At 41.9% G+C, this 16,149-nt stretch overlaps 1 protein-coding gene across 3 annotated transcripts in view; it reads left to right on the top strand.

Annotated features, from left to right (window-relative positions):
- The first annotated feature begins 403 nt into the window (after positions 1-403).
- Positions 404-16,149, top strand: part of gabra6b (gamma-aminobutyric acid type A receptor subunit alpha6b) — a 34,498-nt gene continuing 18,752 nt past the window's right edge. For 2 of the 3 annotated variants that reach the window (XM_069678024.1, XM_069678032.1), the window contains exons 1-8: positions 404-514; positions 669-796; positions 1,207-1,274; positions 2,381-2,601; positions 3,198-3,280; positions 3,785-3,928; positions 4,396-4,548; positions 9,850-10,127. In XM_069678024.1, coding sequence (XP_069534125.1) covers positions 426-514; positions 669-796; positions 1,207-1,274; positions 2,381-2,601; positions 3,198-3,280; positions 3,785-3,928; positions 4,396-4,548; positions 9,850-10,127 — 1,164 coding nt within the window. In that variant the 5' untranslated portion in view covers positions 404-425. Of the gene's footprint in view, positions 515-553; positions 797-1,206; positions 1,275-2,380; positions 2,602-3,197; positions 3,281-3,784; positions 3,929-4,395; positions 4,549-9,849; positions 10,128-16,149 lie in introns of those variants that run through there. The other variant, XM_069678040.1, reaches the window with a different exon arrangement.

The raw sequence follows: 16,149 nt of genomic DNA, 5'->3' as shown, positions 1-16,149 counted from the left end.
TGTCACTGAGTATGCTCTCCATTGATATATGAGTGTTGTGTTAGTGCAACCATTCTTCCTTCACTTCTCCCTCCTCTCTCTCTCTCCCTGTTTCTATTTATCTCCTTCGCTTCTCTCCTCCTTTCCTTAATCAAACAGACACAGAAAACGTCATTATTCCCACAGAACAACATTGTCGAAATCTCAGAGTTGCATTTGAGACTACTGTATTTCCTTGCTCGGCGAATGTTAATGCCCCCCTCGTCCCTCCTCTTCACTCTCTTAAAAACTCTTCAGGTTTTTCCAACTGAGCGATTCAGGCTGAGGCGGGCGCAACCGCACTAGAGGGAAAGTCAAGTCGTGCTGGACTGGCGCGATATCCTCGCACGGTTCACAACTAAAAGAAGACCTGACGCGCGTTAAATCATGTTTCTAAACGATGGAATATGCTGATTTTAAAAGTTGACCAGGGATTTCTAGTTGTGGGGTGTTTGCGAGGGATGGCTTTCCTTTTAACTTGCTTATTTCTGTCTTGGTGAGTATGACAACTCTTTTCTCTGCATGTTCTCCGACTTTTACGCACGGGAATTAAAGACTGTGGACGGATGTGCATTTTTCAAAAAGTCTGTGTGTTCAACTGTTTTTTTGATCCGCTGAAATAAGCTGTCATCGGTGCTTATGTACTTTAGTTACAGTGTGAGCAGTGTTTGGGGAAATCAGCACATTCCAGATACCAGTATCTATTTGGATAACATCACGCGCATATTGGATAGATTACTGGATGGCTATGACAACAGGCTGCGACCTGGATTTGGAGGTATGCCCATGACCGTGTCATATTGTACTTTATAAGATATGCCCTCAAAAATGATGGATGGATGTTGTTTTTCTCAAAAGGTAAAGTTTCCTCCAGGAGTTGTGTGAGCCTTATGTTGATCCAGTTTTTTTGTGCTCGAGTGGTTAAATATGTTTCTCTTTTTAAACACAATAATGATAAAATTGCCAGCTAATGACTGCAAACTGAGTTTGAGAAAGATTATAATCATTTTCCTGCTCCTTTGTTGTTGAAACGAATGTGATTTCCAGTTGCCATTTTGCCTCTATAGGCTATATATTAAAAAAGAGCTGTTTTTTTCACTGCTTTTTATTGTGAGAAACATCCAAACGCCTCATGCAAACATGTTGTCTGTGTGTGTATCAATGCGACTACTTATCCTCCTGCTGTAGGTCCAGTTACAGAGGTCAAAACTGACATCTTTGTCACCAGCTTTGGACCTGTTTCAGATGTTGAGATGGTATGTAAAAACACGCCGACTACTGAAACCCCTCACACAGAGTACACAGGCTGATTTACTGACTTTCATGCTTGTGCACGAGTTTCATCACTTGTTATCAAAGTCAATGTCAATGTTTGAACTGAACAAAAAAAAAAAAAAAAGAATATGTCCGGTTGTCCCGGCATCTCAGTGCAATGGTCTGCTCAAGTCATGGTTCTCCCAGCCTTCATTATTCCAGCATTTGGGCAGGATGTCATTAGTGCAGCTTAGGATTTTAATCTGGTTGACAATCCCCCCGCCGAAGAGGGGGAGAGAGAGAGAGAGAGAGAGAGAGAGAGAGAGAGAGAGAGAGAGAGAGAGATGTGGCTGATGTTGGGACGGGGATAGGTTTCTCCTCCTGACATGGGATAGGCTGAGCGCTGTATATCTGTTGTCCTCTGCACTGCTTAGGCTTTAGGCTTTAGACACAGTTTCCCCTGCATCTATAGCCTACTTGAACCATCATGTGATGCGCTGGTGACAGTTCCATAGAGAGGCGTTTAAAAGGCTCTCCAGGGAATCAGGCCATGCATTTGATCTAAAAGCATCCAGGATAGACACTTATTGAAGAGTTTACGCTGACTCTGTAGATGAAATAAACTCCATAAATAAACTAATTATTCATGTTTTAAAAGATCATCAGTCACCAATCAGTATATTCAGTTTATTTTAATATCTGTCAGTGCATAGAAAGTAAGATAAAAGTGACAATAACCTTTAAAAACAGTGAGGAAAATGATGTTTTATGCTTCTGCATCTGTTTCAGTTCAATGTCTTTAGAAGGGATTTAATATACGTGATAAAACAAACATTTATAAATAAGCACCAACCTTGTTCTTAATGTTATCAGTGCTGGCAGCCTTATTATGATAGTCCCTAAATTAAAAAAAACACAACAATAAATCACATTGCCAGAACTCCACCAGCAGGTCCAACGAAACCACGGCTCATAAACCCATCTGCTAGTCTCTCCGGGGGTACTGGAGATGCTAGCAGCAGGAGCAGAAGCAGCACCAGCAGCAGTCGAAGCGGCAGCGATAGCAGTGGTAAATAAATCCTTAACCCACGCTCTAACCTCCACCCAGGAATACACCATGGACGTGTTCTTTCGTCAGACGTGGATCGACGAGCGGCTGAAATTCGAGGGCCCCATCGAGATCCTGCGGCTCAACAACCTGATGGTCAGCAAGATCTGGACGCCGGACACCTTTTTCCGGAATGGCAAGAGGTCGATCTCGCACAACATGACCACCCCCAACAAGCTGTTCCGCATCATGCAGAACGGAACTATCCTCTACACCATGAGGTAAACAGTGCTGGACAGTCAGCTCGAAACCCGGCCAAGACCGGAATAGAGCACAGACCTGGAAAGCAAATCAAACAAACAAGCGTCCAAGAATATGCACAGACATGAAAAGAAATGAGGAGTGCTTTTCCAAAAACAAGATATGTGCCATCTGATACTGAAAACAGGCCCTGGAAGGCGATTCAAACAAACATGACTCCACTTCCGCTCCAAACGGAGACGTGTAGCATGAAAAAATAAATCCCCTTGAGCGACTGATGGCACAAAAAGTGATTTTAAAAATAATTAGGTGGATCAGACGTACTTAAAAACATTTGATATTTGAGGTTGTCTGATCCAAATTGCTGCGCTGCAGAGTGAGTGACCTCTGCTTGAGGTGCAGTTACATTTTCCCCTCCAATAAGACATGATGCATTCCTATTATATAATGCAAAACCATCACATATTGATCCTTTAAGAGTTCAACCGCCATCAACTCACACTTTTGTAGCGATATTACACAGCATGCATCCGGCTTAAAACACCCATTTGTCAGCATGTTACAGTGAATCAACAGTACAAAGACTTCTCCTTCCTCCTCTTCTCCATCCTGACAGATTAACGATAAACGCGGAGTGCCCCATGCGTCTGATGAACTTCCCGATGGACGGCCATGCCTGCCCACTCAAGTTTGGGAGTTGTGAGTTGTTTTTTTTTTCTTTAAAGCCTCGCCGCTCTGACAGATGGTGTCACTCTAAAATGATCACTCTGTCACCGTCGACTGACTGACGGAGTAATCTGACAGCAAACATTCAAAGATTTCTATTTGAAATGTCATACGCAGCACATGTGGGTAACTGTATGTGTAAAGTGTATGGAAGACAAGACAAAAGGTTTGCTGCTTTCTCTTTGAATTACGGTGTCAATAAGTCACATTCTTTCAGTATGCTTTTTTTGGCTCAAGCATGATGAAGCTTTTTTCTCTGTGCTTTAACATGCAGGTTTGTTTGCAAGGCTTTATAGTTTGTATGCTTATTCTATATTTGATTTCTCGTAAGTGGGAACGCAGACCATAGGGTCAATTTTAAAAGGCAGACACCAATAAAGCAGCAAAAAATGCTTAACATTTAAATGTTTCTTTTGCCCTATATTATCAGAAATACACATATCTTTTTTAACAAAGCTCTTCATCTCTCCTCCCTAGATGCTTACCCCATCAGTGAGATCGTGTACACTTGGAAGAAAGGGCCCAAGTTTTCTGTCGAGGTGCCGCAGGAGTCATCCAGTTTGCTGCAGTACGACCTCGTTGGTCAGACGGTGTCAAGCGAGAGGCTAAAGTCCAACACAGGTAAATCAAGTTGCCCTTATCTATGATCTGTTATTTAAACCAGTTTTTGAATGTGGTGTCTGCGGAGTAGTGTAATATCTCATGTAGGAAATGAGAGCTTTTATTTAGAATATTGAAATGGCGCCGCTTTAGCTCAGCGACTAATCTCGTGTCCCATGTGCAGAGGCTCAGTTGCCGCATGCCCCTCGCCCGTGTTTCCGACACTATCCGCTGTCCTCTCTTGATCAATAAAGGCATAAAAGCTAAAAAATAAATTGAAATATGTAAAAAAAATAACATTCATGGAGGAAAAGGTTGACATATTTTTGCAGTTATTAGCACATTTTAGTCTCACTTCACCGTTTTTACACCTAAATGTTATTTCACATTTCTGAAGAGTTGTTAAATCATCAGTCCTGCTTGCGAGTTCATAAATTGCTGCTTTGCCGGCAAAACAACTCAAACATCTTTCCTGTTCCCCCTGCCAGGTGAATACGTCATCATGACCGTCCACTTCCACCTGCAAAGGAAAATGGGCTTCTTCCTGATTCAGACGTACATCCCCTGCATCATGACCGTCATCCTGGCCCAAGTCTCTTTTTGGATTAACAAGGAATCTGTTCCAGCTCGGACCGTGTTCGGTAAGCATTCCTTTAAACTTCCCTCTGCGCTCTACGGATTCCAGCGTCGGCTTCGAGCTTATTCTCCAAGTTTTTCCGAGTGAAAAAGGGACATTTATGCCGACTGAAGACAAATGGAAGAAGAACACATGCTGCACATTACTTTCCTGCTGGAACGGAATCATTTGGACAATCAGAGACGATTCTCGTGCCAGAAATGGCAACAAAATGGTTTTGCAGATAATGGAGCAGTCTTTCAGTTGTCATTTTTGCAAGATTGAAATCACTAAGAGGAGCGTAATTTTGTGGAAAATGGAAATCAAGTCAATTCAGAGTAGAAGAAGTCAGTGAGGTATTTCTAAAGCTTTGCCTCGACTGCATCTGACGAGTTTATCACAAAGTTTTAAGCTCCAACTTCATTTTTTTAATCCACAGCTACAGTGAAATTTTCTGGATTTATCAGCTCACCACCCACTACTTGACCCCAGTGTGTGCCTTTCACTGCAAACTTTAAGCCAACATACTTTCCACCGTTTACAGCACTGCGATCGGTTACAACACACAGAGCCGTCCTTAAAACACAACCTTCCGAACAAAGACAGAGCGAGTCATCACAGGATGTTTTAACCTATCGCATTATCTCTATTCCTCCTCCAGTGTGGTTCAGTTGAATTAATTGGGAATAAATGTCCTTTTTTTTTTGAAAATTGGTCATGCAAGGGGCCAAGAGAGGGAGGATGTTTACTTGGCCCTCTTCCGAGCACTCACAGGTTCCGCTTGCTCGCATTACATTACGCTACAGTTGCCATCAAGCTCTAGCCCCCGGAGCAAAGAGGGTGAGAGACTAAGTGGAATGAGAGGGACAGGAAGACGGAGACAAAGCGCAGAGAAGATAATGGGGAAAAGTGCAGTGCAGAAATTCCTGCCACTTTTTAATTTAATCTCCTCTTGCAAATTTTCAACAAGCTGCAGCTGAGCGTGGTAGCACTGATGGTCCTTGTAGGTTACGGTTCTCTAGTCTGCACTTGTCTGTGGAGGCGAGCCAGGGCTCCATGAGCCTGCGCACTTCTTCAGAGAATACATCCCAATCATTAGTGTTGGTGGAGAAGTTGGGAGGCCCCATGCTGAAAGCACATCTGCGGCAACTCATTAACCTCGCTCGTCCTGCTGTTTTCATTTCACTCAATATTGGGCTATAAGATGAAAAAACTGCTCGCTCTCTGTATCGGCTGTTGTTAAAAAGCAGCTCTGGGCTAACCCAGGGGACGCTTGCTATTTTAGAAGATGTTATATAGAAGAAATAAAATAGCACATATTGGATTTTTTATGACGAAAGGCTAAACTTTATCCCTCAAACTGCGATAAAGTTTGATTCTTAAATCAAAGTGTTCTGCTTATGAGCTTGAAAAGTGCTTGGAGCTACAAAAAAACTAGTTCCATATGTTTCTGGTACAAAACACGAGAAGCGATTTCGACTAAAAATACCGTCCTCGTGAACGCCGTCTGTGGTGCATGAGAAGGAAAGCTGAAAATGAGGTAAGAGGGAAGAGAAGTCAGATTGCCATATGGAAACACTCCACCATGATAGTACATTGAGTTCTCAGCCATAGTATGTTGTGTGCTGGATTGTCAACAGCCCCTCTAAGAGCTGAAAGTCCCCTGAGCAAAGTCTCGCAGACTTAATTGAGTGTGGCCTAATTTGTACCTTGCTTTTTTCCTATAAAAGCACATAAATGCCCCAAGCATTTCATTTCTATCCTGTCTTTATACTTCATCCCCCTCCCTCCTACACTTGTTCTTTCTTTTCTTTCTGTCTTTTTCTCTTGCCTCTCCCTCCTACCCTGACAGGCTTTCTTCCCGTCTCCCTCCGCCCCTTTAGCAATCATTTAACTTGTGCTCGATTTTTCAGACAGTCAGCGTCGGTCGGCTATAGGAGGATGTTGCATCGGAGAGTTGCTAGCTTTCACCGCTGAAGTGTTGCGTTAAAGGAAAATGCTTCGGAGACAGTAATAGGTGCATTAAATCCCCCATAAGTTCCTCCACTGCTAATGAAATGTGCACAACTACAGCGCACATTTGGTAAAAGCATGGATAGCAGTGCTCAATGGACCTTTTTCCCTGCTTGCTTTAGCTTGATGAAAGTGAATTAGATATGTACTTTGTTAATGGGCCATTAAAAGGGATGTTCATTGTCAGCATCTTTCTCTGAGTTAATAAGGAGGGAATCTGGGCAAGTCAGAGGAAAGTCCTCTCCCAGTGAGTAAGAGGCCTTTCTCTAGAAGCAAAACTGCACTTCATATCTATATTACTTGTACGTTCTGATAGTTTTCAGTAGTCAAACTATCATGTATATAAGAGAATTTCTGCTTAGCTTCAGACAGATTTGTTCTTTAGTTTTCTATACTTTGAGGCTGAGCTCAAAGGGTTCAGGCTGTTCGTCTTCAATCTGGAGCCATGGACAGAAGTTTCCAACTTTTGACAGACTTCAAAAAGCTGAGTTGTTTTCAGCTGAGAAAGATATAAACATGTCACTTTCACTCGCCGCTCATCCAGTGATACGTCTTTCCGTTTGTTTTCTCAACGTCCCATGGCTTGCAACGTAAGATGCTTATTAACGGATAAACAAATATGCTTTGTGGCTCGTGTCCGGTCATCCTACTGAACGGCTTTCTCGAGGATGCTTACAGTTATTTGGCCTCTTTTATCGGCATGCCAACGCGGGGGCACGGGTTAGTCTGCTTACGGACAGATTACTGACGTGACTTCTTGGCAGGTCCCACTGAACTGAAATGCCACATGGCCTGACATTCTAGTTATGTGCCATGAAACTGAGATGCTGCCATATGTCCAAGATATTCCTTGGGAAAGGGATGAAAGGTACCACAATTGGAACCACAATTTTTAGTATATGCAACATAAAATTACTTTTGAAGCTTGCTATGTTATACCCTTAACAGCCTGTGCTTAATAATACATTAAGACGTAAAACAGGAATATTTATTTGGACATCCTGCTATCCAAGTGATTAATAAGTTATCCGTATGCTGCCTTGATTTCAAATTTCCATATCCAGTTTCATCTGGTATTATTTAATATTCTCTGCTCATGTCTAAAATTTGATTAAAAGTTTAATAGTTGATTTTAATACCGTGTATCATACTTTTTCCACTTCTCTGCCTTAAAGTTGTAATCTCAAAGATCTCTGTTTCGTTCTCTTTGGCGGCACCTATGGCGATGAACGGAAATTGCCGGAGCACGCTTCCCAGATATCCAGACAGTGTTACATGTGTGACGTCCACGGTTGACTCGGGTTGTAACTCTTGATTTTCCTCGCTGACGGTTGTTTTCCTTTTGAAGTCGTATCTGTAGTCGTCAATCATTTTTTCGTTTGTTCAGCCATAGTAGATTACTGTTTACTCGCAGCACTTGCAGAGACCTTGGCCGGGTATTTTTCAAAACATACTTTTTTCTCTGCGTTTTGGCCTTTTGTCCACACATAAATGCTGTTTTAGGTCACTGAAAATCTTTTGTAAAACTCTTTTAGACTTTTAGAAACTCAGTTTCCACGGAGACGTGTAGACAGCGCTTTTGGCTCGTAACGTCAGGCTGTGCATTGTTATCTCTTTTATGAGGCGTCACAAATGAGGCGACATTTTGCAAAATGACGGATGTGACAAAAACACTGATGCTTCTCACCTTCCTAACAGGACTTTTTACATGTGTACACATAGATGTACAGTTACTCGTTCGAACAGAGGCGTTAGGATGCATTACTTCCGGCAATACATTTTTTCAGACTTTTGATTGGCCATGATTTTCTTTTTCTTCTCTGCATGACCGGGGTATATCGCCGCCTGTTGGTGTGGCACTCTCATGACAGCGTTTTTGTTGTGTTTTTGCGTTTCCGTTTGGACGGGGACTTTTTTTTTTTATAACCGTGCTTGTGTGAGTTTTTTTGTACCCATGTACGTGTCGATGTGGCCTGGAAAAACAGTCGCTTTACATACAAGTGTGTTTGTCGTGTTAGCTCCGCCTACCCTCTCTGGCAGACCAACCACTGCTGGGTGATGGAAAACGTGTCACTAACTGGGCGCCGCTTGTGATTTTTATTACTTTCAGTCATTTTAAGATGACATCTACCCTATAAATAGGATTAAAATCATATGAATCTTTATTAACAAAATGAGTGCTCAATAAACTGCCGACACTAATGTTTCATAAAATATCCCCTTAGATGACTTTATCATGTGTTGATAGCTTTCACACCTGTGTGTCAGTGACTCACTACTGTACATGCTAACACCTAGCTTTGAATCATCTATGCAGCCTCATGGTCCAATAAATACTGAAGACAGGAGTGCTTCACTGCGATCATCTCTGCGATGCTGAAGTGATCCCAGACGTTCTTTGCCAGATGGTTGATTTTACTAAGAGATTTCAAAAAGCTATTTCCACTGAGATGCTGCTGCTCTGTTTGCCTTTAAGATGCTAAAATAGCTCTGGTGAGAAGACCTGATAAATGTGATCTATTGATTAGAAGAAAAAGACACTCTGGAGTCCAATGATGGGCTGAACAAGAGCTATTTATCCTCAAGTTGTTTTTCTAACATATTGGGCAGCATTACATTAGTTTGTGTTTGTGTGTTATTGTTCATCCAAATGAAGCTGATTGCAGTGATCTCTCATAATCAAGCCTCTCCTTTGTTGTTCATTGACAAACATTCCCATGTGTTGAGTCACACGACAGAAACAAAGACACTCAGACACTCCAAACTTCACTAAATATCACTGTTCATTAAACTTAGAGTAAAAACACTCCTTTACTTTCTTAATGAGAGAGTGATGAAATGATCAATGCAATTCTGGCGTCTTTACATCAAGCTTGAAGATGAACAGCCAGGAGGTGGTTAGCTTAGCTTAGCATTTAAACTGTAAGCAGGGGAGAACAGTTGGCCTGGGTTGCTAATTACCATGATGTATCTCGTGGGAATCTCCGGGAGTTACCTTTCTATTTTTGGCCTAAAGCAGACATGCTATGTTTGTGTGCAGGTAAAACAATTTGGATACAAGGTGTTAGTAATTGAGCTTTACAGATGTTGGTGCAGCTAGCATAGTCTTGAAATTGAACGAGCAAGGCTAGCTTTTCCATGTGCTTCCATTTCACTTCCAACGCTAAGCTAATGTGCGTTTAAAAAAATGTTTAAGACGAGAAAAAACAGGTTTCATCTTAATAACACAAGATAAAGACCAGGGTGTCAATCCCTGTATACAGCAAGATACAGAAGACCATGCTCCTAACGTCTGTCTCCTCCCTGTTTGCAGGTATCACCACTGTCCTGACCATGACAACGCTCAGTATCAGCGCCCGCCACTCCCTCCCCAAAGTTTCCTATGCCACGGCCATGGATTGGTTCATCGCCGTTTGCTTCGCCTTCGTCTTCTCCGCCCTGATTGAGTTTGCAGCTGTCAATTACTTTTCCACCCTGCAGGCCAACAGGGAGCTGCGGAAGGCAGCAGCCATGAAGGCGGCGGCTCAGGAGGCAGCAGCTGCAGCCGTGGCTCCGGCTGCAGCAACGGGGAACGATGGAGAGGTTTCCTCTGTAAGTCTGACCTACTCTTTCACACTGTGCTTCATGTGTTGCTACATACAATGACAAATCTGATCTTACTCAAGTTCCAATCATGTATGTGACGGCCCTCCCATTAGTTAGAGCCTGCTGGTTGTTCCCTTTTCCTGGTTTTGGTTTTTGTTGCTGGTGGGCGGGGTTTGGTTCAATGCAGTGTTGGGATGTTTATTGTTCATTAACAGCTTACAAATTGCACTGAGCTGCCCTGATAAATTGTTGTCACAGCTGATTCTGCAGCTTGAAACTCCATCCAGGACCGGTCTGTTGTCTGAGTGTCTTTTTGACCCGGAGCCTTACTGGCTGAGCCTTTCCCTTTAAGGCCTTGTATGGGAAGATTATGTGTGCGAGTCTGGCAGGTTTATTATGGGAAATAAATCTCTGCTGCGTGTGAGTAACAGACCAGTAGGAAAATGTAAAGAAGAAATAGTAAGGTGCATGCTTTCCATGGGTTGTTAGGTGTCCAGACAAGCTTGGGCTCAAGAAAAGAGGTTACGCGTGTTGTGTTTACCGCACTGAGTGAATAAAGCACCTTTAATTTGCAACATTACCACAGTGGCTGACAACCAGTCTTCACTTTGAGTTAGCAAGCTTAAGCTAACTGAATCAGCCTAAAGAAACAAGCAGTCTCCCAACTACAGTTTGGAGGAATGAAGTCGGGGAGCGATGATGTCACACTATGGTGAAATACATGTTAGGTTAACCTGCTGGTTTTTCCGACACCTTCAGAGTCACTACTGCTTTAGCCATTAGCATTGTTTTGAACAGGTGTCTCGCTTGGTGCTGGTGCTTGTAAAATGAATATTTTTAAGGGTTAGTATAACCTTTTTTCATTTAACTCTTTTTCAGCCCTGTTAACTTACACCATTTTCTAATAACACATATCATAAACATGCGAGGACTAGTGGACGTAAGGCCTAAACTAACGACTATAGACAACTAGGCCTGTAAATCGAAGCTCTCTGTTCTCGATTTCTGAGCTGTTTTTTGTTTTACTTTGTGCATATAAAGACAATTATTTTTGTCTATGTGATGTGTTGAATTAACATACCATAATGACATAAATGTTAAAGGTTTAAAGGCCCTGGAAACTTGGCTAAAATAGCAGTGCGCTTCCTGCTGTACAATTCAGTTAAACAGATGCAGAAATTAGTGGTTCAGTGTAAACATGAGCTTAACACCTTTAAATTTTGCTTTGCAAGCTTTATTTGTTTACATTCTCATGAATTAGCATCATAGTTCATGTTGCACTTGCTAAATTCACTTACACCTCCCGTTTGCAGTGTAACCATCGGTATAATTATTCCAGATGTGTGACTTATTGTTCCTGTGGTTTTGGCTTTGTTTTGTCTCAGAGATGGGGTGCAATTTCCCTGGTAGTTTGTGTCATGTGGGTGCAAAAGGGTTAACCCAAATAAGATATAAAACTGCCAGTACCCCGCAGTACTGATATTAGGTCGGGTTCTGGATATATACATGTAATCTTCCGTCTTTCTGCTCTGTTCCACCCTCATCATGTCTTTCATCTGTCTGGTTTGACTTGCACAGTTCTACTCACTTGCTAATCTTGTCTCTACTTCCTCCTCCTGTCTGTCATTTTCTGTTTGTCTCTCTTTCCGTCTTAATCCATTCTCAGTGCGTTGCCCTTATATAACACTTTCAATGTGTGCTCTTTTTTTCAATTCAATTTGCTTTATTTGCGTGCTTTGTAAACACATCTGTGTTGTGACGTCTAAAAGCAAATAGTGGATGAGGAAAAAGAAAGTAATTGTAATTAAGAGATGAAACTGTTGATGGAAGAACATAATGAATGGTTTATTTTGAGATACATTATTCCCTATGTTGAGTGCACACGTAGATCCAGTCTGGCTGTAGAATTCGATTCACAAACTTAATGTTTTGTTTCAACATAATACTATATATTCTGTTTAACACAAAAGAGGGAACAAAACATTTATATTATTTATCTCTTGTGATTTATAATTTGTGCAGAGAAGCCATGGCTTTGCTGCTTTTGTACTCCATGCTTATAGTTACATAACTCTGATGGCTTTTATCATTTCATACAGTGGCCTTTGTCCATCTCCAGTTCATTGTTGTGTAGTTTCAGTCTGGTAAAACTTTGCTTCAGTTCATGTTTTTTCTGCCAGTTGAAAATCTCTTCTTCTGGTTTTTAGCAGTGGATCAAATTGCTTGTGATGTACCGTAAATTTTAAGAAGGATTTTTCCTTGCATTCAATACATTCAAACTGGTCCCCTCCTCCTGGGCTCTTCGTCATCAGAAGCTCACACTCACTCTCTCGCGAGAGAACACGGCCAACCCGCCGAGCTAACACAGACAGCATCACGGTTATCTTTGCGCTAGCATGCTAACCGCCGGTTACCTTTGTGCTTGCATGCTAACTGCCGGTTACCTTTGTGCTTGCATGCTAACCGCTAGTTAGCTTGTCCTGCCCGGTTTGAGGCACCTATATTCAATTTTTGAGACATGTCTGTGGCTCTTAGGCCGACTGGTTGCTCTGGTCAGTTTGGTGAAGGTCATAGCCAGCTGTTTAAGTCATGACTCGGAGCATTGTATTTGAATTTGGGTTAGCTTTTCCTTTTCTTTCTACTTTCCAACTAGCTCTCAAGTTCGGTCTACAACATCACTTTCCCCTCCTGTCCATCCTGTCCTCCCTTCCCCTCTCCTGCAAACAAAAACAAACAAAACTGCGCCAACATGTAACATCATCCCTCTTTTATTCTGCCTCTCCTCCAGCCCTCTTCTATTCTCTCTTGACACACACTCTCTCTCCCTGCACACGAATCTCTTGACCATCCCTCTTTTGCCTCCCTCTATCTCTTCTTGCTTGAATGTGCTGTCCACATATCCAAAGTGAAACAGTGTCCACTTTATCCACGCCTCACAGTCCCACACGTCCACACATAATCTGCAGCACACACTCTCACACATAGGCTCATATATAAATGCACACACGTAATCTGCCCCCTTGATCCATACATTTCACTCATCACTCTATACGATGTCTTATCCATCCATCACTCCACAGCTATCTATCATCCATCCATCCCTCTCGCCCAGTCCTCATTTGTGCCCTGTAACTAAGTGATAACCGCCGAGAGTGACGCGAGGAGACAGGCAGTGGCTCTCTAAACGATGTTGCTGCAGATTATGTAAGAGCCATAGATTAAGGGAATATCCAGTAGATCACAGCGGGTTGAAAAGGAGGAGGGCAGCCACCACAATGAGGTCGAGCAGGGGGCTGAGAGACCCGGTCGGTTTGTGTGGAGCAGGACGGAGGGATGGATGTGAGGGACCACTGGTTGGTTTGTTTTTCTGCCGTGTGCATGAGAGCGAGTTACACTGAGAGAACGAGAGAGTGGGAGGGATGCATCATGGAAAATGACTGCTTTCAACAAATATGTAGGAGGGAAGACTCTTCATTACACAGAGAAAAGGGAAAAAAACAATGGTGTATCATCGGGTATGGAAATAGCCCTCCACTAGTCACGATTTAAAACACTACGACCTGTTGTGACTGTCAGGTAGAGCCGTAGCGGGAGTGGAAACCTCACAACATCATAAGATAAATGGCTCAGTTAATGAATCAAATATACAACTGGAAGCACAGAGGGGAAGGGGGGTGTTTATCAGTGTGTGTAAAGGGCACTGCATGCATTGTCAGTGTGGTGTGTGCGAGTAGGTGGTGCAGTATGTGGTGCAGGAAATTAACAGAAAATAAAACAGTCGTGGGAGGAAAAGAAGCAGAAGAGAGAGAGAGGAAAAGAAGGGACCCTTATTAATAGGCCCAGCTACAGGTGCCGGCAACCCAAGGATTGGTGATGATTGCTCAGGCAAGGAGACTTCCTCATTTTACCAGGATGATTTACTTTAAAGCATCCAACCTGCCAGTAATTAGTTTGAACAAGTGTTATTATTTCCGAACTCAGGACAGAGTGCTGGCAACAAAAGATACCATATACTCTACTTGAAGTTAAAACAGAAAAGTGTGAATCCATGAGACATTTTTGCATGAAGGACAGTGATTAAAATTGAGATAATCTCTTATTAATGTTTGCGTTTTATGTCTTACATGCACTACTCATATAGTTGTGTCAACCTCTTTCTCATCTCTATTTATAGATCCTACATAGAAGTGTGGCATCTGTAGGCAGGGACGTGGATTTTAGGGACGGCAAGTGTTCTGGTTTTCCGTTTGTAGTGTGCTTGTGCTCCAATCAGCAGGCTGCGGCATATGCATGGAAAACAGTCCGTGTTGAGAACAAAAGCAGGCGCCGTAATGACAATGCGGCCTCATCAGCTATATGACGATGATTTAGCTTCTTATTAATCTCTATAAACGGACATCTGCATGCTAACAGCTAACAATCTGTTCTGGATCTGAAATTCAACTTAATTCCCTTGACACTGTGTCACGAAAGCCGCTCAGCGTTTAGATTTCCCAACTTCGCTCCGACCTCCGTTGAACAAACGAGCATTTTAAAACTAGTTTTCTTCTCCTCTTGAGGACAGACCTGACAAAGCTTCAGTTTTACTTTTTACAAATCTGCATCATGATGTTGAAATTTTCGGCAAAGGCAAGAGAAACAGGCTGTAAAGTGTGAAAACACAAACCCAAATGTAACAGGGAAAAGTTTCATATTTAGTCACCATTAAGGAGGTCTCCAAGATTTTAGGAGTTCCATTGTTTTCTTGGTGTGTGTGTGTGTGACTTTGCATCCTTTGTGTGTTTGTTCTTAATGCATTTGTTGAGGCTTGATTTTTTTTAGCAGCAACTAATTTGCATTGTTGTATTTTTTTTTTTTTTTTAATTTGCAGCTGTTTCTACTTACAGAAATATTTTAGGGCCATTATAGCTATTTTTTTATTTTCTTTACTTTTATTTTCATACTGGTCTAAGCATTGTTGATTTCAGTGTATGTCTGTACGATATGTAGAATGTTCAGTCATATTTTTGTCAGTAGTGGCTTTAGCTCACACAGTCCATCCTGCAAAAACCTTACTTCTATCATCAACATGTTATTTTTTGCCTGTTAACCAGCAGAGCTTTGCATCTTCAGAGGTATTTTTGTCTTCTCACATATGCCAAGTGTCTGCCCAGAAGGATGTGAGCCCAGCTTCTAAATCATCGTGGCATGCCCAACCTACCAGAACAAGCTGGCTTTACATTTTTTCCAGCAGAGAAAGTCTGTCGGTCTGTTGAAATGTTAGACTTAAACAGTCGTTGTTGCCATTAGCAACAGTGTTATCATTCCAGATAGAGAAAAGAGAATTTGAGAAATGTTTTGACCTTTGTGCACGCTGCCCAGACAATGCCCAGCTCACCTCAACATTCTGAAGTCGGCAGTTGCTGGTCGCAGTATTTAGAATGTTCCGGAAACCAACTGCCAGCTCCACACTGCCCAGACTTTAGCTGACAGGACAGACTTTTGTTGCCTCCTCTCAGTGTTGCCAGATCTGATTGACAGTTTCCAGCCCAATTACAGCTCAAAACAAGCCCAAATCATAACCCTGTCAGAAACCTGTGTAAAACTGTAAAACCATTACATAAGCAATAGAAAACAGATCATAAGCATGCAAAGCTTCATATCGGCATCAATAAACCAAAGATAAATATGCTATCACAACCCAGAGAGAGTGCAGTGAGACAACCAAATACACAAATTGGCATCGTGGTGGTGTCTGGCATCATGGCGCAACCACAATTAAGTGATATGCTGCCAAGAAATGTGACACCAAAATCCAACCTATTTAAAGACTATAACTATTTTATTAAACATAAATAAATAAAAAATATGAATAAATAAATATTCCATTAAATTCACCAAAAATATTAAACAATAAAGCATTATTTAGGCATTGATTAATAATAAAATGTGACTTCAATTGATAGTTCTGATTTAACCAATGTAAAAACAAAATTTATGTCACACTGTCAATTATAATGATGTCAAAGTAAATAGGTCCTCCATTATT

This window comes from Semicossyphus pulcher, unplaced genomic scaffold, assembly GCF_022749685.1.
Source record: "Semicossyphus pulcher isolate SPU_LCO1_2020_fin unplaced genomic scaffold, fSemPul1.0.p SCAF_10, whole genome shotgun sequence".
In the NCBI taxonomy this organism is placed as follows: domain Eukaryota; kingdom Metazoa; phylum Chordata; class Actinopteri; order Labriformes; family Labridae; genus Semicossyphus; species Semicossyphus pulcher.
Note: the sequence above shows the minus strand (reverse complement) of the source record. Positions and strands in the feature narration are given on the sequence as shown.